Below are 27,254 nucleotides of genomic sequence, written 5' to 3' on the forward strand. Positions count from 1 at the left end.
CCATCATCTCTTTCTATGGCCTTGAGGGAGGCACTTCAACTCCCTTCACCTCAGTTTCCTGCATGGTAAACTGCAGGTAATATTTACTAACCTCAAAGGATTGTTGTGAGCATTAATATGAGTAAAGCATTTTAAACGCTGAGTATTATTATTTCTACAATAGAGTCAATTATTGTTGATAGCAACAGTGCAACTTCCTCAGCTCATGTATTTATTATAGGCGGAGCTGGTAGCAAAGTCCATAGATAGGGCTGCCTGACACTTGTCTTTATGAGACTCTGTTTTCAGTGCTTATAACTACGGTTAAGATTGTGGCACTGGTATTTTTATTAAAATTCACGGGCAGGACAATAAACAATAAATCATGGTAGCCCAAGTCCCGCTGCTGTGCGGGGGAGCTGGTGGCCAGGGGCTGAAGCTGAAGTCGGAAGTCACAGAGGTCTGTTAAAGTCATGGAATCCGTGACCTCTGTGACAAAATCGTATCCTTACTTATAACTTTGCCAAGCTTAAACGGTTCAGGCTAACATTTTCCTGGCTGAGTGTCTACCTTAGGCTGACTGGCTTTGGAAAGATGCAGCTATATTGGATCTGCTGTTTCTGAGAATGGGGTTAGGGTAAATACATTGTTTTGCCAGTGTTAAAACATGATTACAGACATCTAATTGAAACATTCTAGTACTTCTGTGCTCTAGAGCAGGGACTTGAAATTTGCCACTGTAGTATCTTAGAACCTTGCTAACCAGCACCTAGGGCGCCTGGAGCAGTTCGTCCTACCCAGAAATCCCTGGCAGGTTTGCTCTTCTAAAACAGCAGTAGTCTCAAAAACCTGGTGTAATATTTACCACCTTCTCTCATTGTCTGATTGACGTGCCCTAAACCACATTCCCTCAGTCAGGGCTGTCTGATCAGTCCTGGGGCCAGCAGGAAGCACTTATACACTGTCACTGAGAAGAGCTTTTTGGGCCGGCAATGGAAAATCCGTCAGAGCTACTCACCACTTTCCAACGGTCCTTGACCACGTAGTTGGCTGGCAGAATGTCGACCTGTTCCCCTCCCCCATTCATGTTTGGTTCCTCCCTGATGGCCGCTGCTAGGCACTGCATCTGCCAGCCAGAAAGTATTTTAGTAGCTCCCAATTTAAGTGAGCCATTTATCTGGGAAGAAAAACAAAAGGGAAAAAAAGAAAGAGTTAGTGCAGGTCATTGCAGGTGGTTGATGCTGGTGAAATGACATCTCAGCAGCTCTGGTTTGGAGCCAACCAGAAACAGCATCTCTGGGAAGAAAGCAAACTCACCTCAGAGCACAGCCAGCAATAGCCTGCTTTACAAACCCCTCAGCTCGCTCCATGCACAAATCTGACAAAAGCAACCATGCCCCGAGTCCACAGCACCAACTGAAAAGATGACAAGTTACTGGCTACACCATGCAAGGACCCAGCACTTTTGGGTCTCATAGCCAGCAACTCAAAGACAGGTCAATGCCAAATCCTTAGCCTGAGTATCAGGGTGGGAATAACGATGAAAGAGCCATCATTGTACCAGGCCAGAAAAAGATCTTGCTTTAACAGAGCAGCTGATTCATGTTCTGTTATTATGGTCTCCAATTGACCATATTCACCACTCACATCACCAAGATTTGCCAGGTACCACGCCCTGGAAGCCAAAGGGAGCTAGAGCGGCCTCTAAAGCGCCAGAGTTACAAACACCGCTAACAGCCAAGCAGAGAAGGGGACAGTTAGAAGGGGTTTCAGCCACATAGAGATTACTCCTCGTAACACACAAACCCTGCTAAAAGTGTTAAATTCAAGCATGGAAAGAGAGCTTGTTCCTATAATATCAATGTTCCTTTTTCCTCCTTTCTGTCCCTATCTCCAGGATGAGGTGCTTCACTCTGGTAGCATCCATGAGTTCCAGCTTTCCTGATTCCAAAGCCAGTTTTGTTCTCAATATTTTGGTTAGAATCCCTCCCTAAAGGTGACTCGCAGATTCATATCAGTGCTATTCTTAACCATTTAAAGGAATGTTAGTAGTCATCTTGCCTGCCGCTATAAGCTATTTTCTGGCCTCAAGAGCTAGCACAGAGCCCACAATCCCTTTATTCACAGTTTTCCTGGTACCCCATTTTCCCAGGAATATCACCTCCATTCCCTTTCTGGATATAAAACAAGTTCTACTGCAGAGATCCAATAAAGTTACCAACATACATGCTGAATGAGAAGATAAGATTAGAGTTGGTCATTCAACCATTAGCCTTCTTCAGGTTGGAATAATAATCAGCAAAGAGCGAGCTGTGTATTAGAGAAAAGAGATGGTCGTTTCCTAATGGCAGCTGGACGGGTAAGACTTGCGGCTGACGTGCATGTGTGAGTTCCACAGATGGAGTTAGCAACAAAAAGTGGGCAGCATGTGAAGATGCCCCATAAAGTATCACCAAATAAAAATGCAATTAGCATCTCAAAGGAGAGTGAGTCATTCTCCAAGACAAAGGGGTAATACATGCAAGGAACCCAGGAAAGGATTAGGAGAAAAAACGGGCAGCTGTATGCCACTGGGAAAGAAGACTGCAAACCACTCAACCCAATGATATCAGCTAGAATACAAAACAATTGTTCAACAGAGAAGAGGGGCAAAACAAATATTTTTAAAGTGTGGCAGAAGAGAACATGCTGTCAAAGGAGTGTGGAGTTTCTCATCGATGCAGGGACCAATGCAGAGTAAGCTATGGGGCAGCAGCTCGTCCAAAATCCAGGAAAGGGCAGTGGACATCAGACCATGTTTCGGTTCTGTTCAATGAGAAACAGCAAGAGGCCTGCTTGCTGGACTAGTGCTAGCGCTCTTCACTCCCAGAGGCAGTCTGTATTCCATCCCAGTCTCCTCCCCAGCCTACATGTCTGGAGTGGTGCAGTGTATGAGCCTAATTGGTACTTGGTGTACCCCAACAGGACTGAATGAAGTTACTCCAGATGTGAACTTGGCCCTGTATTCACCCCAGGGGCCAAGTGATGCCTGCGGCACCCTTCCCTCATTCACTGCACATATCTTACAATGGCACAAGAGAGGATCCCTCCTGCAACCTTTATAAGGTGCATGAACGTAAGTGTTCATACAGCTTCCAGCCAAACAGTTCCACAGGATGGAATTTCTTTTGGAAAAAAAAGCAAACAAAAAACCACAAAAAGCATCCCTAGGAAATGTAAAAAACTGCAGTGTTGCGAGAATGTCAGAAAACAGCCTTCGGTTTGCATGTACTGGGGTGGGGAGGGCTGGGTCATCTGACATCTGTATTGGCATCTGGCAGCAGCACAGCTTACGGAGGGCCAGGCACAGCACTTTGCAGGCCCTGCACTGAAGGAGTGCAAAGGTAGCTGAGGATCTTGGAAGGGTAGTAGCAACACAGAACAATGGGAAGGGAAGTAGGGGTGGGATTCATGAAGCTACTTAGGCACCTAAGTCTGGGGTTTAGATGCCTGAATCCCAGTTTTGGCTCTACTGTGATCCACAAAACTCCTGCCAAAGCCTGTGGGTGCCTAAACTCACTTGGGGCCTAAGTTTTCAGGGTAAAAGTTCCCTCTGCCTCTGGGCACGTGCACTGCTGAATCACTCTAGGCTCCCAGACACCTATCTCCTGCCTAAGCCCCTAGGCCCATAACTTCTGGCTGAGTTACTGAAGTCCTCAAATCTTGATTTAAGAACTTCAAGTTACAGAGAATCCACCATTTACTCTAGTTCAAACCAGCAATGACTGGTGCCCCACACAGCAGAGGAAGGTGAGAACCCACCACACTCTCTGCCAATCTGACCTGGGAAAAAAAATCCTTCCTGACCCCAAATATGGCCATCAGTCAGACACTGAGCACGTGGCAAGACCCACCAGCCAGACACCTGGGAAAGAATTCTCTGTAATAACTCAGAGCTCTCTCATCTAGTGTTGCATCTCCATCCGTTGGTGATATTTGCTAACAGCCATCACAGATGGGCCATATACCACTGTAGGCAGTCTCATCATACCATCCCCTCCACAAACTTATCAGCTCAGTCTTTGAAACAAGTTAGGTTTTTTGCCCCCCATTACTCCTCTTGGCAAGCTGTTCCAGAACTTCACTGCTCTGGTGGTTAGAAACCTTTGTCTAATTTCAAGCCTAAACTTGTTGATGGCCAATTTATAGCCATTTGTTCTTGTGCTAACATTGGCCCTTAACTTAAATAACTCCTCTCCCTCCCTCATGTTTATCCCTCTGATGTATCTACAGACAGCAATCTTCTCTCTCCTCAGACTTCATTTTGTTAGGGTAAACAAGCCATGTTCCTTAAGTTTCCTCTCATAAAGAGATTCTCCATTCCTCTGTTCATCCTAGTAGCCCTTCTCTGCACCTGTTCCAGTTTGAATTTATCTTAAACATGGAAGACCAGAATTGCACACAGTATTCCAGCTGAGGTCTCACCAGTGCCTTGTACAAGTGTAATAACACTTCCCTATTTCTACTGAAAATACCTCATCTGATCCATCCTAGGATTACAATAGTCTTTTTCATGGCCGCATCACATTGAAAGCTCATAGTCATCCTGTGATGGACCAATACACCCAGGTCTTTCTCCTTCTCTCATTTCCAATAAGCCCTCAGTTTATAGCAAAAATTATTGTTATTAGTCCCCAAATGCTTAACTGTGCACTTTGCACTATTACATTTCATCCTATTTCTATTACTCCAGTTTCCAAGGTCATCCAAATCTTCTTGTACGATATTCCGATCCTCCTCCCTATTTGCAATACCTCCCAATTTTGTGTCATCCACAAATTTTATTAGCACACTCCCACTTTTTATGCCAACATCACTAATGAAATTGTCAAATAAGATTGGTCCCAAGACTGATTCTTGAGAAATTCCACTCCTGACAGCCTGACAGTTCACCTTTCAGCATAACCTGTAGTAGCCTCCCCTTCATCCAGTTCCTTACCCACTTTTTGATTTTCATATTACTTCCCATCTTCTCCAGTTTAAACTAATAATTTCCCATGTGAAACTGTCTCAAATGCATTACTGAAATCCAGGTAAATTAGATCTACTGCATTTCCTTTGTCTAGATAATCAGTCCTCTCCTCAAAGAGAGATCAGATTGGTCTGACATGATCTACCATTAGCAAAACCATGTTTTCATCCCAATTACCATTTGCCATACTCAATGCTTAGCAGTCCCACTTCTTCGTTCCTTGTTTTCTTTTTTATTTATATGCCTAAAGAGCCTTTTACTATGGGTTTTAAATTTCCTTTGAAAGATCCAACTCTGCTTGCCTGGCTTCTGGCAGTTCTCACTTTATCCCTGCACTTTTGATCTCCAACAGGGAGCTTTCCTTGCCAATCCATTCCTTGTAGGCTTTCTCCTTTCTCTTAATAAGCAGTGTGAGAGGCTTATTAATCCAGTTTGGCTTGCAGCCCTTCCCTATGATTTTTTCCCCCTTCCTTGAGATGCAGGCTCCATATAGTTTCTGCAACTTTGACACAGTAATTTCAAGTTTCCTCCACATTCAGATCCTTGAGTTCTTCATGCCAGTTATTTCCCTGATTAATTCCTTTAATTTTTTTTTAAAGTTTGCCCTTTTGAAATCAAGGACCATAGGTGCAGATATATTTTTATTTGTCCTTCCATTTAGTGTAAATTCTTGATCACTTGAATCAAGCTGGCCCTCTACAACGAGTTCTTCTATGAAGTCCTTGCTACTTACAGATATTAAATCTAAAATGGCATCCCCAATTTTTGGTTCTGTGGCTATATGGTGAAGAAATCTGGTGGCTAACATGTCCAGGAATATCTAGCCCCTACCTTTATTAGAAGTTTTTGTCTTTCAATCAATATCTGGCAAATTAAAGTCTTCCATAATCACACAATTCCCAATATTATTTATTTCATTAAAATTTTAAAGAGGTCCATACCCAAATTGGATCCCAGGGGTCTGTAGCATGCCCCAAGCACTAGCCCAGTAGAGTCTCTGTTACCTTTCTTCCCCAAAGTGATTTTGACCCAAACAGATTCCATTTTATATATTCCATCACTTCTAATTTCTTTACAGTCTACCTCATCATTAATATACAATGCTCCTCCACCACCTTTACCGTTATTTCTGTCTTTCCTGACAGCACATACCTTCAATGCCTGTACTCCCATCATAACAACTATTCCACCATGTTTCCACTATCCCTGTAACAGCTGGCTTCACTTTCTGCACCAGTAGTTCTAGTTCTTCCATTCTGTTACCAAGGATCTTTGCACTGGTGTACAGACATCTTAGTTGCTTCTGCTTAGCTTCACCCAGATTCACTGCCCAATTAGGCACACTCATTTTATTGCCAACCTGACTGTTACTGTCAGTGTTATTGACACTATATTTCCTCTTGTTGTCCATTCTCCTACCCTTATTCCTTTCTCCACTGCGGTATCCTCTTACTTGATTTTCCTCCCACTCAGTATTAGATTCAGGAGTGGTGACTACTTGAGCACCTCCCAACTGCCTCCTCTGAATTCCTAGTTTAAAACTCTTTTAATCAGTTGTGCCAACCTCCATCCCAGAAGTCTGTTTCCCTCTTTACTCAGGTGGAGTTCATCCCATGAGAACAGTCCTCTGTCTGTGAATGCCTTCCAGTAGTCAAACATCCCAAAGCCCTCCTTACTGCAGCACGGCCTGAGCCATCTGCTGATCATCACAATCTCATCTCACCTGTGCTCTCCTTCTCGGGACAGGTAGAATCCCACTGAAGATCACCTGAGCCTCCATTTCTTTAAGCATCTTCCCCAGCCTGGCGTAGTCTCCCTTGATGTGTTCTAGCAACAATACAGTATCATTTGTCCCCACAAGAAGGGCAGTCAGTGGATTCTTTCCTACTCCCATGAAGATCCTCTTCAGCCTCAGTCCACAACCACTCTTGGCAGACAACACATCTTTCTGTTCTCCGGATCAGTTCTGGTGACAGGCCTGTCTATTCTTCTTAGTAGGGAGTCCTCAATCAAGCAGACCTGCCTCTTCCTGATGTTGGTGCATCCAGCCTTCTTCCTTCTGTTCTTTCTAGCTGCAAGTCCTCTTGTCTTCTGTTTTCATTTGCAATCTTCTGTGACTCATCATCCCCAGACTCCAAACTCTGGCTGTCTCCATTGACTCTTCCCCTTTTATTGTAAGACTAGCCGCTCTTTTCTTCCTTGTTCTCCCGTCTTCTGTTACTGACTGCTCCTTTCCTCCATTTTCCAACTCAGTGAACCTGTTCCTCCACTCTATTTCTTTGTCGCTAGCCGGTCTTTTCCTCTGCCTTGTTCTCGTAGACACCTGCTTCCATGGGCCACGTTCTTTATCTACAGTCTGCCCACACAGTGCTCTTGTCCAGCTTGCATCTGCAAGTCTTGAGGTTTCCCCTCATTCTCCTCTCTCCTTCCCTCCCTCATCCACTCAAATCCCCTTTGAAACTCAACCATCATTTTTAGCTGCATCTCCAAACCTCAGATCTTCTCTCAGGTGGCACTTCATGCAAAAGAAGCATCTTTCAGATACCCTCTCCAGAATAACATACATCCCATAGCTTCCATACCCAGTCTTCTTCATGGTCTCTTCCATTCTTTGGGTCACTAGCACTGCTGCTTCGGTAGCTGTCATAGTATTCTCTCCTAAGCTCCTGTCAAGAAAAGGGTGGGTGGGTGGGCAAAAAACACACCACACATCCTCTCCTCCCAACTCCCATTTTCAGCTGGATTCTGTGCTGATGGCTGCCTTTATAGGGCTGCTGTCTACTGAACTCCTGCCCCCTAATCAAGGTTGAGCTGTGAGAAAAGCACTGCTTTTCTCACAACACACTGCTCTCTACCCGACTGCAAACTGAAAACAAATGAACAAGGAAGCAAACACAAAGAACCTCAGAAACTCACTCTGCCCCCTAAGGAACAGAGGCTTGCCTCCCTTCTCCTTTCACAGATCTCCACTCAAACTTTCCAGTTTTCAGCAATGTTGACTGTGCCGCTGCTCCAGTGGTTAAGGTTTCAATGCAGAGAGTTCCACTGCTGATGACAGAGGATGCAGGACGTAAAGCACAACAACCAATATGATTGCAAGCAGAATCGTTTATTCCATCTTGTTCTCCAGCTTATATACCCTTTTATCATCTTTGCATACAATGGTCACACAATTTCTGATTGGCTATTATATGATTTCACCTACTCCACTTACAAGCATCTTAGCTCACACAACTATCTTGTTTACGACCTTGAATACTTTCTACTATCTAGTGGATTGACTCGCCGCCTGTGCCGCTGCTCCAGGCAGCCTCACTTGGTTCCAGCACCAGGCCTGCTGTAAGTGTCCACTAGGTAGCCATCAGGTCAGGGTACGAATAATACACTCCCACACCCAGGATCCAGTTCCCCTGTTCCAATCACTCTTGCATTATTTATCCAGAGTGGAACAGCTTCAACAGGAAAGACTGAGGGAGCTGTTGTGATAATGGAGCCTACAAATTTAACCTGATTGTGAGCTCAACTGTGAAAAGTGAGTGAAAGCTCATAAAATGTCACAATAACCGATTAATAACAGGAGAGGAAATGGGAAAAAATACAAAGAGATAGACTCAATGAGTCCAAACAAAAGGCCAACTAACAAAATTCAAGAACCATGTTATGATCATGCTTGGTAAACACAAAAAGGGTGGAATCGGAAATCAATGCATCAAAATTGATGTGTTGGATATTAGGTCCAATGTGTCGACAAAATAATGAGGGGATGGGCTATTCCACCCATCACTCACTTTTTGGGCCCTTAAAAAAAGACTTGGGGGTGAAAAACTGGCCAATGAAGTAAGCTTCACCATCATGGCTGTCACTCCCCGCCATCTCCTGGGACCCTGGACCTTCTTTGTCCTAATCCTGAGAGATGTCCTGACCAGACCAGGGCAAAGAGACAGACCCACATGACATTGTTGCCTCTACCAGCTCCATCTGAATCCCAAACACCACCTGAGATGTGAGACTTTTGTCACAGATGTACTTCCTCCTCTTGTGTGTTTTTTTCCTTCCCCGCCTTTTCTCCTCTCTCTCCTTCTGTCTAACAAGAGTCTGGCTTAGTTGGCCAAGACAGTAAATTTTGCAACACTTGAATAAGCCTGGGACCAGAGAGGCAGCTAAATGCAATGCCTTAAACAGCTCAATGCTGGTACTTGTTTGCCAGGTCTTTGAGTGCTAGGCCTGTGTTTTTCCAACAGTGAGGTTGCAAGTGAGACCAGAGCTTGTCTCTGGTATCTCTCAACTCCAGAGATAGAAGCTGCTTTTTTTCCCTCTCTTTGCTGTTTTTGTCTCTCTCCTCTTGTGTGTGTTTATCTTGCTTTGTTTTCTAAGAAACATGATCGGGCCCAGGCACCTGCAGCAATAACAATAGCTCCAGCCCATCTCAACGACTTTCTTCTCTTTTCCCCAAAAGGGACAGATGGTACCAATAAAGATAAAACTAAGAGACTGTCAAGCAAGGGGACTTTTCCTTTGGCTGGAGAGAGGTTTTAGATGGAAAAGGAACAAGGGATGTTGTTAAAATTAAAGCCTTATTTAATGCTTTACATTTCAAATGCTTTAATTGTTTTTCCTTCTTTTCCACATCTGTAATAGAAGATATAAAGGCCTGTTTGCGATGGTATTAAAGGCCTGTTTGTGATGGTCTCTATAGGCCAAACCCTGGACCGCATTTAAAGCTGTTTCATGTTGGACAGTGACTGGGTTATGTTATCACCTTTAACTCTTTGGACTCATATATTGCACTACATAAACACAACACAGTCCAGCCTCAGAATATCCCCTAGCTCAGCAGCTGGAGCCCTCTCCTGAGAGGTAGGGAACCCTGTTCAAATCCTCTCTGCCCATCAAGCAGAGGGCAGAACTGAACCTGGGTCCCCAACACCAGAAGAGAGTGCTGTAACCACTGGGTTAAGAGTTACATGGTGGGAACCGCTGCCACCTCTGCCCATTTTGTGTGGCACAAGGCAGGTGCCTAACATTCTCACAAGAAACAACTTAGGTGCTTAAGGAGGCAGGTTTCCATTCATGGATCATGAAACAGAGAGGCATCTAAAGCTAGGCTGCAGGGAGCCACCTATCTCCGAGCAAGGGGCAAGGTTTAGCACCTCCCCTCTCCTCAGCAACTCCCTTTGGCTGGTTTAGGCAACTCCCCACCCACCATGCTGGCTTTTGCGGACTGCAGTCGAAAGCCCCTCTCTCTCCCCCTTCACTGTATAGGCAGTCTGGGTGCTTAACTCTCTGGATTGCAGTGTTGTTCCTGTGATCTTCTAGGGACCTAAAAGTTAGGTGCCACAACGCTGAACTATGAAGCGCCTACGTAGCACTGTGGATCTCCCACCCAACCCCGCTGTTTACCAGGATAGTAGACGATATGCTTTTTCTCTTGTACGCATCTTGTTTGTTACTTTTGAAGTGTTTTGCTTGGACTGGGTGGGATTTTTAAATGGTCAGGCTTTACAGCAGAGATTAGTGGTGAAAAACTAACCAAAAGAAACGAGTCTGGAGAAGAAAGGTAGCATAAAACTCATGTGGCCTTTTAAAGTTGGACTGGACAAGCCACCTGAGTGAAGTACACTGCCTGGGTGGGGAAGGGTTTACATTCCATTCCACTCACAGGTTCTCGATGCTGGAGAGTTGGGTTGCAAACGCAGCAGGGCATATTTGTTTGTTTCTTTAATTGTCACTGCAAATAAAAATTTTCCATTATTTTTAAAGTTATAGGTTTTGAAACAGAACAGAACCTCAAGGAGGGGGCTAATCTGAGCCCTGCTTCCCATCTGTAAAATGAAGCTAATGATAATTGCCTCTCTTATAAGATGTTGCAATGAAAATTTAACATCAGTGAATTAGTTAATCTTTCTATGGTGATGTGAAATGTAGAGCAAGAGTCACCAGTATGCTCTGGCTGCCTTGTAGTACTGTACTGGGATGTCGAGCCACCGTAACTACCAGCTGAGCAAAGTTTACGGCTGCTTTGTACCACAGCAACCCTAGTGCGCTAGAGAACTTGGCCCATAAAGCACTATTATTACTGCAGCGGCAGGGTCAGAGCCATGGACTGAAGGCTCCTTGGAGTGATATGTCTGAAGTGTCATGCACATCTATGCCATTACATAGTCAGAACAAAAGTCTCCATAGCTGCCCCAGGGAGATGGCGCACACTAGAGTGAAATTGACCCCTGGGCCGAGGATCCACTTAAGGCCTATGCATCTCTTTATGGCTGAAGTAAGATGTGGACAGGACATAGGTCTTGTGCTGGGCCTCCCCACAGGGTGAATTTCACTCTTAGAGAAATGCTGGCTTTGAGCAGTGACTGAAGGCATAAATTCGGTCAAGCACTTGGGGGCATTTACAGTTTATATGAAAGACGTGAATATGTGACATAAAATCATGATATTGTATTGCATGTTGTCCACAAAAAAGACAGAACTTCCTGCCTCACTGTTCCAAGCAGGAAAGGCCCTCCTGGGAAAGGACAACCTTAACAGGAAGTGACTGTTTTACTCCCACAATGAGATGTCAATGCTGGGAGAGATATTGCATTCAAATCCAGTCTTAGCATATTGTGTGATCATTTTCCTGTTGACCAGAATGGAGAGCAGGATGAAGATAGCTGGTGAGAAACAAACAAGAGTATGATAGGGCAAATCCCGTTCCTTGAGCCACTCCAGCCTGAAGAAGGGTAGAATCCACGCAGCTCCAACCTCTGCATGCCTCCTCCAACATGTATTGCAGAACCTCGCCATGCAGAAACTTTGTTTTATTTTACTGTTTTCATTTTTGGCTTCAGCCTCTTTTCAGATATGCCCATTCAAGCTACACTGCTTCTCCTGCTTCCCTAGGCATTACGTGCTCAATAACATCTGAAGTATTGTTCTGTCTAGCCGCTCCCTTACATTACACCCATCCCGCACTAGAGAATAGCACTCGAGTGCTAATACTGTCATCCTATTTTTAAGTTAGACTTTCAAGAAAACTAATCCAATTACTGTCAATCAGCAGACTGATGACTCTTTGTGAATCGATTTGGAAATTCACACACAGAGAGATCATGTACTCAAATGGCAAGCAGGCTGGGATAGACAGCAGGAAAGAAGCTCAGATAAAATGCCTTGGAGAGAATGATTTTCAATATGAGTAATATGGCAACCAGATGAGGAGGCAGTATTTCTACAGGTGGGCATGCTAAGAGGTATAGTGTATATCCTCCCAGCAGTAAATAACTAGCAGGAATCCCTCTGTAGCCAGATTATAGACCAACTAGTGCAAGAATCCCTGCACTCTGTAGCCAGATTATAGACCAACTAGTTGGGAAGCATTGTATAGGCAGCCTGATTATATGCACTGGACAGTTAAAATGAGACATTCATTTGAAGTAACATTTTCAGATTGTTTTTCCCCATAAAAGTGCTTAAACAATTTTATGGGATCTCAGTGCTGTCCAAATAAAAGCTTTAAATACACAGTTTTCCTTGTTGAAATCTCTGTGTTGTACAACAGACCTCTCTCCTATATTAAGTATCATTCCGTTCAGGTTCACTGCAGCAGCATTTGCTCAGATACAGCCAAAAAGTAAACAGTAACAGAAATTTCCTCAGATGCGCTTTTGTCTTCATACCACAGAATAAATCTATGGAAGTCTGTCTCTCACCATTTTATCAAAGGTCCTGGAAACTCTTAAGTGTGTTAAGCTCACTGTTGAAGAATTGCAATATCCCTTTTTATTTCAGGCCACATCCTCAGCTCTGGAAGCCTATAAATTAGAACAGTTAGAACAAGCAATGTTTATTTAGGCTGTTGGATCCCAGGATCCTTTCACTTTACCAAAGTCTCCCCAGGAAAGGAAGGATCCACCTTAATATTATGTCCTAGTAGTGTTTTTAAAAACTCATGAGAACTACAACTTTTACAACAGGCAATACAGAAAGCACAAACCTGATTGGGTATCTACAGAAGTGGGATGAACAAGATGAGTGGACTTCTGGAGTGCAGTCTCCCCCTTAAAACTTGAAGGACAGGAAGAGAAGAGAGTTATAAAGAGAATTAAAGCATGACTGAGACCCTTTCCTCCATGCAAATCCAGCAACAGGAACTGACAGTGCTCAGTAGCTCTCAGGATTAAGCCCCTCCTGCACTTCCAAGGAAATGTGTCTCCTTTTAATGTTCAACAATATCAATCTGAAAAGTATTAAAACCATGCTAAAGTCTCTGCATAAACAAATCCCACAGCAGCCCAACAGTCCAAGAATATCGCAGGACAAATGTAAGGAACATATAATGAGCATGGTATGATAGTGAAGGAATAAACAAGGTGATCAATAAAGTACAGTGCACTGACCTAATGTGTTTCAACCATATAGCATCCCTTCTGCAGACATTGACCCAGCAATTACAAAATAACCAGTCATATGCTATTAAGGCATCTCTGACAGCAGCCTGAAAGGTAATGAATGGCTGCTTTTAGCCACAAATATTTCTTTATTACTTTACTTCTGCTCTGGTGTCTGCCGTCTAGGCTGCAAGCGCAGCTGTTAGCCGTGTGCCCTGGACTCACTCCCTCTGGAATGTACTCATCTCATTGGCTTGTTAGGATGTCACATGCCGTGCCTTAGATCCCCTGCCCCGAGGGTTCACAGCACTCCAACACTTTCTGGAAAATCAAAGGGGAAGCTGACAGATTTGGGGAACCTCTGGAAGGTCTGAGCTTCATGAGTTATTAAGAATTCACACTGGTGAACCTGTAACAAAAGCAACCCTTATGACCTGGAGATGCAGGGCCCGCTCCTCTGCTCTGATTGGCCTGTGCTCAGGGCAAGAAGACAGCTGGAGGCAAAGGTGACTTTACACCACTTTGTGACTCCCCATTTCTGGAGCCAGCTGGACCCAGTTTGGCCCCCAGCACAACTGAGAAAAGATTTATGCTGGTTACCCTCAGCTCCTTATGGTACCTAAAAGGCTGCTCTGGGGATAGTCACAGAGCCATGTCGCTGTAGACATGCCCCTTTCCCCAGCCACATCTCATACAGCTCAGCCACCTCTCTTACAGCAGGATCCAGGAGTGTCACAGAGCCATGACCGCAGCTCCAATTCCCCAAAGGATTCCCTCTTTGGGGGAGGAATCCTCATGGGGCTGGTCAAGAGATTTTATGGCCCCTTTGGCATATGCTCTATGGATATGCTCTGTGGATTGGTGGGCCATACCCTGGGCTAGCTATGACAATCTGGTTTGCGTCTCTGCAGGGTTTGCTCTGCAAAATAAGCAAAATCTCTACAGTAATCTAGAGAGAGGCATTCCCTGCAGCTAAACACCACAAGTTCATACAGCCGGAGACTGCATTAACAATATCATGAATTCAGAGACCGCAATGATTGTGCCACACAAATACCAATACACAAACAAACTAAACCCTAACTAATGAGGAGGAGTCATTAAGGATGGACAGCCAGCTTTAAAATAAAAAAAGAGAGAGAGAGAAAGGACAAGAAGAAAAGTTATCCTTGTAAAAATATCACTAAAAGATGGCCATACTAGTCCCTTTCCTTTAAAAGAAACATTCATGGGCCTGTGTGGTGACCGGCATGGCCATGTGGGAGATCCAGCTCAGGTCTCAAATCTAAAGTCCCTAAGAATGGCTTGCAGGGCCCAAAAGGCAGCAGCAGTAGCACATGTAGCCTACAGAGGCAGGAGGGCCAAGTGTCACCCTCTCTGGCAGACAGAGATCAACACCTATAGACTGCAGAAAAGCTGTGCCCAGTCTCTCAGCCAGGAAGGTTCCTCCAATGACCAAGCTACAGATTCTATATACGAAGAACTTTACAAAACAATACCCACTAAAGCACCCAGCTGCTCTGCTGGACCATACGTAGCACCCTTGGGAAACGTTTGCCACATTTGCAGACAAAACTTGGTTTTGTAAACCAGTTACCTCTCACTTAGGCCAGGAAAATAACATGAGCTCCTCTGCAGCATGACTTCAGCATGTGCGCTCGAGAGGTGCCAATAGTTTCCCTGGACAGAGCAGAGAGAAGCTATGAGCAAGTCCCCAGATTGCAAAAAGCCAGTCTTCAGAAAGAACATCTCTTCTGTTACACTTTGCAGCACCATCCAACGTTAGCATGTAAAGCAGGGCTGCACAGCTCCCAGGGTCAGATTTTCATAGGTCCACAGATTCCAAGGCTAGAAGGGACCATTTTGATAATCTGACGTCCCGCACAGCACAGGCCAGAGAATTTCACTCAGTGTTCTGCACTCAGTGATTCCAGTCGCCAGATCGTTATGTGTTAAGAACTAGGACGTAAGTGGTCTGGCCTAGTGGCCTGAGTAGGCATCCAAGTCAAGGAACAGAAGCAGGGGTCAGAGCCAGAGTCAACTGCCAAGTAGCAGAGCCAGGGAGTTGAGCCGGAGTCAGGACCAGGAATCAAAGCTGAGGATCAGAGCCAAGGTCAGATACTAAGTGCCAGGGCCCTGGGTTGAGCCAGAGTGAGAGGTGGGGGTCAGAGCTAGGATGGGTAGCCGATGGTCAGGAGCAAGGTGAAAGGGCAGGAACTGAAGAGAGGCAAGGATCAGGCATGGGGCAGGAGCTAGGAATGAGGAGCAGGAATCAGGAATAGGGTTGGATCTAGACTGCAGGAGCCAGACAAAAGCAGGGTCCAATGTGACAGCAATGGGAAATCTACACAATTGCTCAGGCAGCTACATTAGCTCACTGCCTGGCTTAAGTAGCAGGTGTAAGTCAATCAGACTGCTGCAGGTCTTAGGTGCTCTGACAGAACTTCTGGCAGTGCCTGACCATTCAGATTTAGCAAGTGACTGCTCCCCCATCTCCCTTGGTGGTGACAAAGTATCAGAGATCTAGGGTCCCCACAGTCCTGGATTCTAGATTTGCACCCTCAGATCTTTGCATGCTAGATTAAATAACCCTCTGCTATCAGAATTCTCCTTCCCCTGTGGGTACTTACAGACTTGATTAAGTCACTTTTTCATCTTCTCATGGTTAAACTACCTAGACTGAGCTCAGCATTCTGCAGTAAGGCAGGCTTTCTAGTTCTTGAAACATTCTTCTCTGGACCTTCTCCTATTTTTCAACATCCTTTTCAAAGTGTGGATTCCTAAACTGGACACAATTTCCAGTAATGGTCCTACCAGTGCTACATGGAGGAAATTCCATTTCCTTACTCCTATAATATTCCCATTTATAGGACCAAAGATCACCCTGGGAGCACATCTTCTATTGGTTAGCCACATGCGGCAGTGTTAAGTCATGTTGCTGATGCACCACTGGAAAGTGCTCCAATACTGTGGTCATGAGGGTGACATAAGAACCTGAATAGAACAGAATAGAACAGAACAGAATGGACTAGAATAGCCCTTTTCACAGTTACTGCTATTTTCCAGGATACAGTTCCCCAATCTGCAAATGTGACCTCCATTCTTTGTTCCTAGATGTACGACTTTGCATTGGGCTGTATTAAAACTCATGTTTGTTCACTCCTGCCTTTCCAAGCACTCTGCATAAATGACCTGACCCCATCTCTGTTTACCACCTCTCCAGTTCTTCTATCATTTGCAAACTTTCGGCACTGATTTTATATTTTCTTCCAGATCATCGATAAGGATATTGAATATCAGGGTATGTCTTCACTGGCAGCAGCAAATTCACTGCCATTTGATCGATCTATCCGGATCGATTGAGTGGTCAGTGAAGACCTGCTCAATCGATCTGGAAATCGATGCAATAAAACCACCCCCTCAAGTGGCGTAGCACTGCGTCGACAGGAACATATTTCCCATCGGCACAGCACAGTGAAGACGCTGCATAGAAGAGGTATTACGAAGTCGACGAGAGTTATGCAAGCTACTCTGCATAGTTCACGTAAATCCCACTGACTGCCGCCGAATTTCCAGGTAAGTGTAGACCTGGCCTCAGACCAGTATAACAGGGCCAGCCACTTCCCGAGCCCTTCCTCATGGCCAGGAGTGGCTCTGTGGTGCCTTGCCTCCGTTTCCCTTTCCTCCCAGGACTCCTCAATAACTCATCATCACAGTCCAACAGTAACTAAAACACTCTCCTTCTGAGGTCCAGTTTGTTTTATCCTTACACACACTGGCCCTCCAGACTCCAACCCAAGTTCATTGTCTCTCTCCCCTTCAGTCAGGAAGCCCCAGCCCTCCTTCCTGGAGCTGGGTTCAGTTCAGTCTCTCTATTTCTCCCCTTGGCTATGTCTACATGGGTGCTGGAAGCTGTACATTCCATGCGAGCTGTGATAGAGAAAGTGCGCTGGAAATACAGTGTAGCCGCCGTGCTGTGAGTGATGACAGGAGCTAGCACCCATGAGTCCAAGACACTAGCTACATACTCAGTGCCGCTAGCCTCTCCCACTGCTCGTGCCACAGCAGTTACACTGCAATTTTTAGCGTGCTAGCTAGATCAAAGCTAGAGCAGGTATGTCTACTTGAGCTGGAACTTACACCTTCCAGCTCCAGTATAGACAAACCCTTCGAGTCAGAGGCCCACAGATCTTTTTCCTGGAGCTGGATTCAGATTCTTTATGCCCTGCAGGAGCCAGTTTTTATCCCTGCAGCACTCACCTGTAGCTGCTTCCTTGTCTGCTGCAATTTCCCCAGTTTCTGTCCTTCCCAGCACTCCCAGCCCTACCTAGCTGAAGACTTAAAAGAAGCTCGTGTGGGATCCAGTAAAATTCCACACCCAGTGCAGGGGTTGTGGGATGGGGCTATGTACCAGATCCCTCAGTGGGTCAGGTGGCCTACTGCTTAGAGTCCTTGACACCACCTCCCTGTGGGTGGATTTGCAGTCCAGTCCCTCTCTTAATCAGATGGGCGGTGAGGTGGGCGGGAGATCTATGCCCGCCTGTAGTACGGCAGTTGGTAGGGGAGCCTGGGCCCACCCACTCCACCAGGCTCCAACCCAGGATCCTAGCAGGGGCAATAGTGTGTAGCCCCAAAGGTGCCTTCCAAGTTACCCTCCCTGGGTCACTTCCTATCATCCGCCTTTCTCCACCAGCCTCCAGTCCGATACAAGGCAAAAAGAAACAGCAACCAAACTGTCAGCCCCAACCAGGCTCAGCATGCAGCCTTCTCCCACAGGGAAGGCTTCTCCAGTGCAAAGTTTGGGATAAACTGTGGGTAGTACTCCACTGATCCCCAAAACCACCAGACTTGCTTCTTTGTGGAAGGGACAGGGCAGCCCGCGAGGGCTTGGACTTTGTCCACCAAGGGTTGTAGCTGCCCCGCTTCTCCCCACTCTATACCCTAGGGAGGTGACTTCTTGGGTGGCCAGTTGACACTTGGTTGGGTGGGCCATCAAACTTGCCAGCTTGACCAGCCCCAACTGAAGCAATGTGCTTCATATGCTCAGCCCATCTCTGACTGTAGCTAAGCAGTTCATCCATCCTGAGCATGGGATACAAGTCGAATTCTGAAATGGTGATCGCCTTCCACAAGACAATACAGAACCATGTCGATCCATCCTGTTTGGGTACAAGCACAATGGGGTTTCTCCACTTGCTGTGTGATTCTTCAACAGCTCCTAGTTCCAATGTGGCTTGGGCTCAGGGCCGCTCTTCGGAGCCTGGTTATCAGCTGTCCTGACCTGCCCATAATTACAGTCCATGAAGGGGCAGCCCTTTCTGAAATATCCTTGCTGACTACATTCAAAACAGTTCCCAGTGGGAAAAGTTGGTTTCTCAGTTCATTCTCCCAAGGGGGAGAATCCCTTTGGATAAGGTCGTTTGGCCAGGCCAGGAGGAGCCCTCTTGGCCAGCAGAGAGTGGACTTTCAGGTTCTTCTCTTGGCCCTTGTAACCCCCTCCACTAGGGTTGTGGCCCCAAGCCTCCCTAGTTACTTGATGTAGTTCAGGTATCGTTGCTCTGTGAAGACCGGGGTGCACCGGAATGACTTTCAGCATTTCTGCCTCTAGCCCAAGGTAGTTCTCTGCTAATGTCACTGACTATGCCAAGGTTTCTGGCTGACGTCCTACCATCCACACACATCCCCCTACTGGAAGGATTTGGGTGAATAGTTCTACAACAATCCTTTCTGCCATCTGGATCCCTGTACATCTCTCTGGCTGGAGCCACCACCAGCAGTGTTCCTTCAGGTTCTGAGCAACCGCCTGAGGTCATGTGGTGGGAGGGAATTTCTCCAGGCGGAACCATTGTTAATAGATTTCTGGTGAAATGTTAAAGGTGTCTAGGGTGGCCGCTTTGATATGAGTGTAGTCTCGGGCAGTTATCACGTTGAGACCCCAATATGCTGCTTGGGCCCATCCAGTCAAGTAGGTAGCCAAAAGGGAGGCCCAGCTCTCCTTCGGCCATCGGGCCACAACAGTCACCCTCTCAAACATGACAAGGAATGCCTTGGAAGTCATCCACAGGCTCCATTTTGGTAAGCTTTACCAGGATGGGTAGCCTTGGATCAGCATTTCCCCTCTCATGGTTAGACTCAAGGCCACCCCAGGTGGTTGTAGCAGCGTCGCCAACTACTGGACGAGTCATTGCTGTGGGTTTTGCTGTTGCACTGCCATTTCCTTACTCAGCTGCTGCTGCCGGCTTTCAAAAATCCACTTTAGCAGTTTCTCAACCTCCATCCCTGATTTTTTTTTTTTTTTTTTTTTTTTGCTTTCTGGCCTACCACCAGGCCAGGGACACTATGCTGCCCGCACTCTCCATCAGATGTAATCAAGTCCTTGGTGGGTCAGGTGGCTTACTGCTTAGCTTCCTTGATGCCAACTCCCTGTAGGGAGACTTTGCAGTCCAGTCCCTCTCTTAATCAGAGATGCAGTGAGGTTGGCAGGAGGTCCATGTCCTTCCTGTAGTAGGGGCAGTTGGTAGGGAGCTCAGCTGCACACTACCTTTGGCTCCAACCCATGGCCCTAAGAGGCACAATAGCGTCTGGCACTAAAAGGTGCCTTCCAAGGTACCCTCCCTGGGTCACTTACTACCATGTGCCTTTCTCTACCAACCTCCAGTCTGATATAAAGCAAAATGAAAAAGAAAAGGCAACCAAGGCATCAGTCCCAACTAGGCTCAGCATGCTGTCTTCTCCCCTCGAGGAGGATTCTCCAGGGCTCTTAACAGGAGCCTTCAGGGTAGGTCTATCCTCCTTCCCAGCCTTCCCCCTTCTGAGCTGGGTTGCTCCCTTTTCAACCCCTTCTCCAGTTGGAGCACGCTCTGCAGTGCTGGAGGGGCAGGGCTACCTGGGCCCAATACTGCCCTTTAAGCCTATCAGACCCAGGGTGGGGTCTGTACACCCCATCACAAGCTAATTTAAAGCGTCATGACCTTTAAAGGGGCAGGATGCCCTGTTACAACCAGGAATTGATCTCTCCAGGACCCCATCAGAAACATTCGTACTAGATGATGTTTTGAGATCTATTAGTTATGTATCTATGTTTTAGGATCTATTAGTTAACCAGTTTTTAATCTATTTAATACATGCTACACTGATTTTATTTAGTGCAGTATTTTTAATCAGAATACTATGAGGTACTAAGCCAATCACCTTACAGAATTCCAACTATATTACATAAACACAGCTATCTGTGTCGACCAAACTTGTGATTTCATCAAAAAAATATATCAAGTTTGTTGGACTAGGGTAGACCTATTTTCCACACGGCCTTATTGATGGGTATCTACCATCCTTTAGTTCTTTATGGATTGAGTCTTGTATCAGGAGGAGATGCCCAGGATCAATGTCAGGCTAACCGTTACCTGGGTCATTCTATTAACCCTTTAAAAATATTTCCAATATGCCACCTTAGCACATGTGTTTAACTAATTTAATGCCAAATGGAGTACATTTTCTCTCACTCCATGGGCTGAAGGGTTATGAAGGCTACATACCCAGCCGCTGTGGGAGAAAGTGCTCTGGTATTCAAGCAAGCCTCATTCATGCTTAGTGCAGATCCAAATGATACAGTGGTTAAAACACATGGACTGATGGCACCTTGTCTGAACCAGTGCCCCCTCTCCTCGCACTGTTGCTACCAATGGTGGAACTGAACCCGTAGTAAAAAGGGTGGGGGATTTCAGGGGGAAAAATCCAGTGGGGACAAGGCTGACTGGACTTATTCTGATCTCACATTTGACTTTGTCAGAGTTACTCCTGATTGCCACTAGAGTAAGAGATCAGAGTCAGGCCTCAGGAGATCTACTTCTTTTTCAGGGTGTGTCTACAAAGCAAGAGCTGTGCACAGGTCAGCCTACCTCAGCTAGCTTGAATCCAGCTACTGTAGGTAACAACAGCAGTGAAGACAGTCCACCATGGGCTTCAGAGTGCGCTAGTGAGCTGGGTCCCTATCAGGCTTGTACTACCTGCACAGAAGCCCACATTGTGCTGTCTTCACTGCTACTGTTACTCGTGCTTGGTGAACTCAAGCTAGCTTGAGTAGGCTAGCCTGAATTCACCTTTTGCTGCGTACACACACCCTCACACTTCAGCCAACAAACAACTTCTATTCATCTAGAAAAGAAACCCCACAGAAGTAGGAGTAAATATTATAGCTGTTTGCGTGCATTTGTTAATAGTAAATGTATACATGCATGTGCAAATTATGTGCAGATCACGGTGCTACAAAGTTTGGACACCCAATCTGTAGCGGATACAAAACAGATCTGAGTGCAAAGGAAAGCTTGGCGGACTGCAATGAGTATGATGTAAAATCCTACATAGAGAACTCTATTGTCCATCCCTAAATCTATGAAAAACTCACCAGACACAAAAAACATGTCAAAAGGAGTTCAGAAAGCTCTCTGACTCAAGCATGTATCTTCTAATTGTGCCATCAAATCTCTCAAAGCATCACACAGGACGTTTTCATTTACACCTCCACTGGCAGAAAAGCCCTTTGAATATCATTTCACTTCATTTAGTTTTCATGCAGTTTGTTGCTGATGTCCAATTCACTGTTTCATCCTGCAGATGTATTTTGGCACTTTATCTATGAGAGCTCTAGTGGGTGACACAATCCTCAAAGTACCCCTATTAAAAAGCAGAGATGCACAAAATTCAGTTGGATGAACAAGCCTCCAATAAACAATGTGACATTACTATCTAAAGATTTTTATTTGCCAGACAAATATGATTTAAGGTTTTTTCATTTAATCATAATTATAGTAAAGTAATGAAAAAGATTTTGTACCTGGGTTGGCAAATGTTCACAATAATTTTGCAAGCTGATTCAATCCGAACTTGACTAATTATCCAGAGCACAGCCTCATTCTGTTTAACAGTGCCAGAGTAAGTTTGTTACATAATAGCATTTTGTATATCATTCCACAAGCAGAATTGCTTCTTCAAGTCCAGCCTAGCTTATCCAATGGAGAAATAACCCTCTCATCTTGTTCATAAAAACAAACAGCAGAACTAAAAGACCCTCACATGCTGCTAAGAAGCAGTGCTTGCACCTAAAATCCTTGTGCTCAGAAAGAAATCAGAAATCAAACATCAAACAGCTCCCTAAAAGCTTCCAGCTGCAGAGAAGAAATCTGGATTCCATATAAGCTTTGATTTCCTGAAATTTAACAAATCTTCTGCTACTCTTAGAAAGACTTCATATGGGACCTTATGGGTGAAAATTGTCTGGCGACTAACCTAAAAGAACTTAGACAGCAGATATTACAGCAACAGACAGATTAACTACAAGTCCTGCAACCCACATCAAAGGATCACATTAGCCCTTTTGGCCACAACATCACACTGGGAGCTCATGTTCAATGCTTGTCTGCTCTGACCACCAAATTTTTCTCAGAGTCACTACTTTCGAGAACTCCATTCTTCATTTGGTAGGGGCGGCCTGCATTCCTTGTCCTAAGACTTTCCACATGACTGTGTTAAAACACATTTTTTTGGAATGGGCCCACCTTACCAGGGCATCCTGATTGCTCTGTATCACTGCCCTATCCTCAGCATTATCCAGCACTCTGCCCATCTTTGGGTCATCCACAGACTTTCTCGGCAGTGATTTTACTTCCAGATCATTGAGAAAAAAAATGTTAAAAAGCATCAGCAGTAGAACTGATCCCAGCAAAACCCCATTGGAAACACCAAATTCAGGGGCACCACCAGACATTTTTCACATGGCATGCCCCAGAACTCCCCACCAATCCACTCCCAGCTGGCTCCCTTGTGCACTCCCTACAGCACCTCAGGCTATTGCTGAGAGAGTCCTGTGGGCAGAGCACAGTGAAACACAGCTCAGAAACTACACATCTCAAACCCTACTTTGTGGGGTGCTCAGGCATCAGTAAGTTGCAACCTGCCACCCAGCAACTTGCTAACAGTTTCCAGAATTACAGACTCAACTCTGACAGGTGATTCCAGTGCTAGCCTCTGACTGGCAGAGCTCCTGGGGTCCACATTGCTTCCCTGCTTCTATTTCAAACAAGCAGAGGAGCAGGAAATTTTCAATGCAACTGGGTTTCCTCTGCTTAGCGTGGCTTCCCACCATGCTACCTGCTCCTGCTGCCTGATTCTGATCTAGGGTTGCCAAAATGCCAACCCTACAGGATTGTCCTGGAGTCTCCAGGAATTAAAGATTAAACTTTAATTAAAGATTATTTCATGTGACGAAACCTCCAGGAATACATCCAACCAAAATTGGCAACCCTAGCCTGATCTCCTGGTATTTGACCCTGCTGTCTCCTGATACCTGACTCTCCATCTGCCCTCCAGCCCGTCTCAGATGCTGATCTCCTGGTACCCAACCCAGCTTGGCTCCTGACTCCATGCACCAAGTTGCAACACCACTCGCTCAATTTTGGCCCCACCACTCCTCCGTCCTGACAGAGGGGCTGCAGAGCCAAACTTAAGTGAGCAGTGGGAAGGCCATCACTGCTTCTCATCACCGCTGTTGGGATGGACCAATGCTGGTAAGTTGGGGCTCCTGCCAGTGGTACATTTCATGCATAATGAACAGACAGGTATGGGTGCCACTGCCCCCATTCAGTGATGAGTCCCACTTTTTGCAACCTGTCAGTTAGCCAGTTCTCCATCCATTTATTGTGTGCTTTATTGATATGATATAGCGCTCGGTTTTTAATGAGAATGTCATGCAGAACTAAGTCAAATGCCCTGCAAAAGTCTTGGTATATTGCATCTATGCAGTTACCTTTATCAATTGACCTCATAATCTCATCATCGATGAAATCAAGTTCGTTTGACACGACCTATTTTCCATAAAACTATCTTGACTGGCATTAATTATATCCCCATCCTTTAATTCTTTATTGAATTCATCCCAAATCAGCTTTTCCATTATTTTGGCTGGGATTGACATCAGACTAACTAGCCTGTAGTTTCCTGGGTCATCCCGCTCGCCCTTTTTTGAATATTGGCCCAACAATAGCACCCTTCCAGTCTTTTGAAATATCCCCAGTATTCCAAGTTTTATTAAAATTAACACCAGTGGGCCGGAAATCTCCTCAGCCCGCTCTTTTAGGACTCCTTGGTGCAAGTTCACCAGACCTGCCAATTTAAAAATGTTTATCCCTAGTAGATGTTGTAGAGCATCCGCCTTGATTGCTGATAGCCTGGAAAGTACTTCATTCTCCACATATGATACTAGTACACAGGCCCACTGACGGGGGTGGGGGGGGGGCAAAAAGGGCAATTGCCCAGGGGCCTGGCGATTTTAAAAGGGCCCAGGCCAGGGACTGCAGGTGAAGCTTCCCCTCGGGGAGGCTAGTTCCCTGCCCCTTCCATCCCTGGCCCTGCCCACAGTCCATCTCCACTCCACCCCAGACCCTGGCCCCACCCCTTCTCCCACTTGCTGCCGTGTCCCTCCCCGCCACTCGCTGCGTCCCTCCATCCCCCCCTCTTCCACACGCCCCCTTCCCCACTGCTTGCTGCGTCCCTCCTCCCCCACTTGCCCCCCCACACACCACTGCTCACCGCATCCCTCCTCGCCCCCTCCCCACTGTCATGCTGCCTGGGGGAAGAGTGAGGGTGTGTACAAGAGAGGAGGGGGACAAAGCTGAGGGAGGACAGGAGGGACCAAGCAGCAAGCAGGCAGAGCAGGGGAAGGAGCGGGGCCTGGGGTACAGCAGGGGTGGAGAGTCAGTGGGGCCGCAGGCAGAAGAGGTGGGACAGGGAGCTAGCTTCCCTGAGGGGAAGCTTCATCCACCACCCATGGTCGTAAACCTCAGCCTCCCTTTCTAGGAGGGTGGGGGCCATTGACTGTTCTGCCCTGGGACCCAGAATTGCTTTGGCAGGCCTGCAAGTACATTGGCCTGCTTCTTTCCAGATACAAAAGAGACAAATGACCGGTTAAACAAAATGTGTTTTAACACAGCCAAATTCAAGGCCATACACCCAGGAACAAAGAATGCAGGGGACATATACAGAACGGGGACCTGTATCCTGGAAAGCAGTGATTCTGAAAAGGATGTAGGGGTTATTGTGAATAAGCAACTCAATATGAGCTTCCCCCTAAACGGGAATAGTGAGTAAGAGATTGGAGATGATTTTACCTCTGTGTACGGCATCAGTAAGACCAATACTGGAACACTGAGCATAGTTCGGGGCTCCACATTTTGAAAAGGGTGTTGAACAACTGGATAGGGTGCAAGAAAGAGCCACACAAACAATTTGAGGGCTGGATTGAGAGATTGAAAGAGTTAAATCCATTCAGTGTAGCACAAAAATGAAAAGGTGACTTAATTACAGTGTATAAATATCTTCATGGGGAGAAAATACCAGGCACTAAATGGGTCTTTAATCTAAACAGAGAAAGGCGTAATGAATCAGTGGCTGAAAGATGAAGCCAGATTAAACAAATGAGAAACTAGGCGCGAATTTTAACAATGAGAGTAATTAGCCATTGGAATAAACTCCCAAGGGATGTGGTGGATTGTCCCACTCTTGATATCTTGAAAGCCAGACAGGATACCTTTCTGGAAGACATTTAGTCGAATCCAAGTTATGGGGTTCAATACTGGCATAACGGGGTGACATTCTCTTGGCTATGCCGTACATATACAGCACATATATAAGTGATCTCATGGTTCTAATCCTTCTGGCCCTAAACTCTAAGAGTCTAGATCTGCTCCTGACAGAGAGGGGTGGTGTGGGTGTCCCCCAGCCTGGTGATAGAATACATTGCAAAGGTTTTATCTGTCAGAATCTGTGGATTTCTCAGAAGCAAGAGAAAAGGCTTCCTGTCTATCTGAAGTTCTAATACATTTACATTGAGTGAGGACTCCTTCTGGGACCACACACACTGGGCCTTAGAATGGTTTTGATTAGCTCCCTATCTAGTCATGGAGGCATCCATAACTGAAGTTTTATCAGGGGATTGCGGTGGGGAAGGGGCAGAATGGTACCCCTTTTTCAGATCTCTTGAAGGTTTATCCGCCAGTCCAGGGAAGATAGTAGGGATGTCAGAAGCATGAGGCGACAGCCCATGTGACGTCTGGGCAGGTTGGCAGAGAGATCTTAACCAGCCTTGAGGAGGACACAGGTGATATCTGGCAAAGGACAACATGGATATGACCTAGTTGCAGAATGTTCCTGCCATCATTACGGATTTCTCTTAAGGCTGGAGATTAGGGTTATGACGGTCTGAAGCCTCCCAAGAGGAAGTTAACTTTTCGCTGTCTTTGAATCTACAAGAGCCCCTAAGAATTCTGATGACTGAGATGGAATGAGAGATGATTTGTCAGAGTTTGCCCATAGTCCTAAGGAGTGAATGAGGATGGAGACTGGACAGAGCACTGGGGACTAATTGCTGGTACTTTCCCCTGATAAGCCAGTTATCCAGATATGGGTAGATATGTATGCCTAGATCTGCAACCAATAATGCGAGGCATTTCATGAATGCCCTTGGTGTGGCTGAAAGGACTCGGGACAGAATTAGCTATCAGTATTAGTTATGTCCCCAGAGGGCCAGATGATTTGCAATGATTTGCCTTCTGTGATGAGATGACTGGCTCTGTGGATGTGGGGAAAGCGATGGACGTGATATACCTTGACTTTAGCAGAGCTTTAGATATGGTCTCCCACAATATTCCTGCCAGCAAGTTAAAGAAGTATGGGTTGGATGAATGGTCTATAAAATGGATAGAGAGCTGGCTAGATCATCGGGCTCAACGGGTAGTGATCAATGGCTCAATGTCTAGCTGGCAGCCAGTAACAAGCAGAGTGCCCCAGGGGTCGGTCCTGGGGCCAGTTTTGTTCAACATCTTCATTAATGATCTGGA

At 45.9% G+C, this 27,254-nt stretch overlaps 1 protein-coding gene across 1 annotated transcript in view; it reads right to left on the reverse strand.

Annotated features, from left to right (window-relative positions):
• The window catches only part of TTBK1 (tau tubulin kinase 1), a 158,655-nt gene that overhangs the window by 122,913 nt on the left and 8,488 nt on the right, over positions 1-27,254 (reverse strand). Inside the window, exon 2 of the mRNA XM_067532893.1 lies at positions 998-1,156. Within this exon, the coding sequence (XP_067388994.1) occupies positions 998-1,156 (159 nt within the window). The remainder of the gene's footprint in view (positions 1-997; positions 1,157-27,254) is intronic.

Source organism: Emydura macquarii, unplaced genomic scaffold, assembly GCF_026122565.2.
Source record: "Emydura macquarii macquarii isolate MOO-44397 ecotype Brisbane River unplaced genomic scaffold, CSIRO-AGI_Emac_v2 contig_3305, whole genome shotgun sequence".
NCBI classification, from domain to species: domain Eukaryota; kingdom Metazoa; phylum Chordata; order Testudines; family Chelidae; genus Emydura; species Emydura macquarii.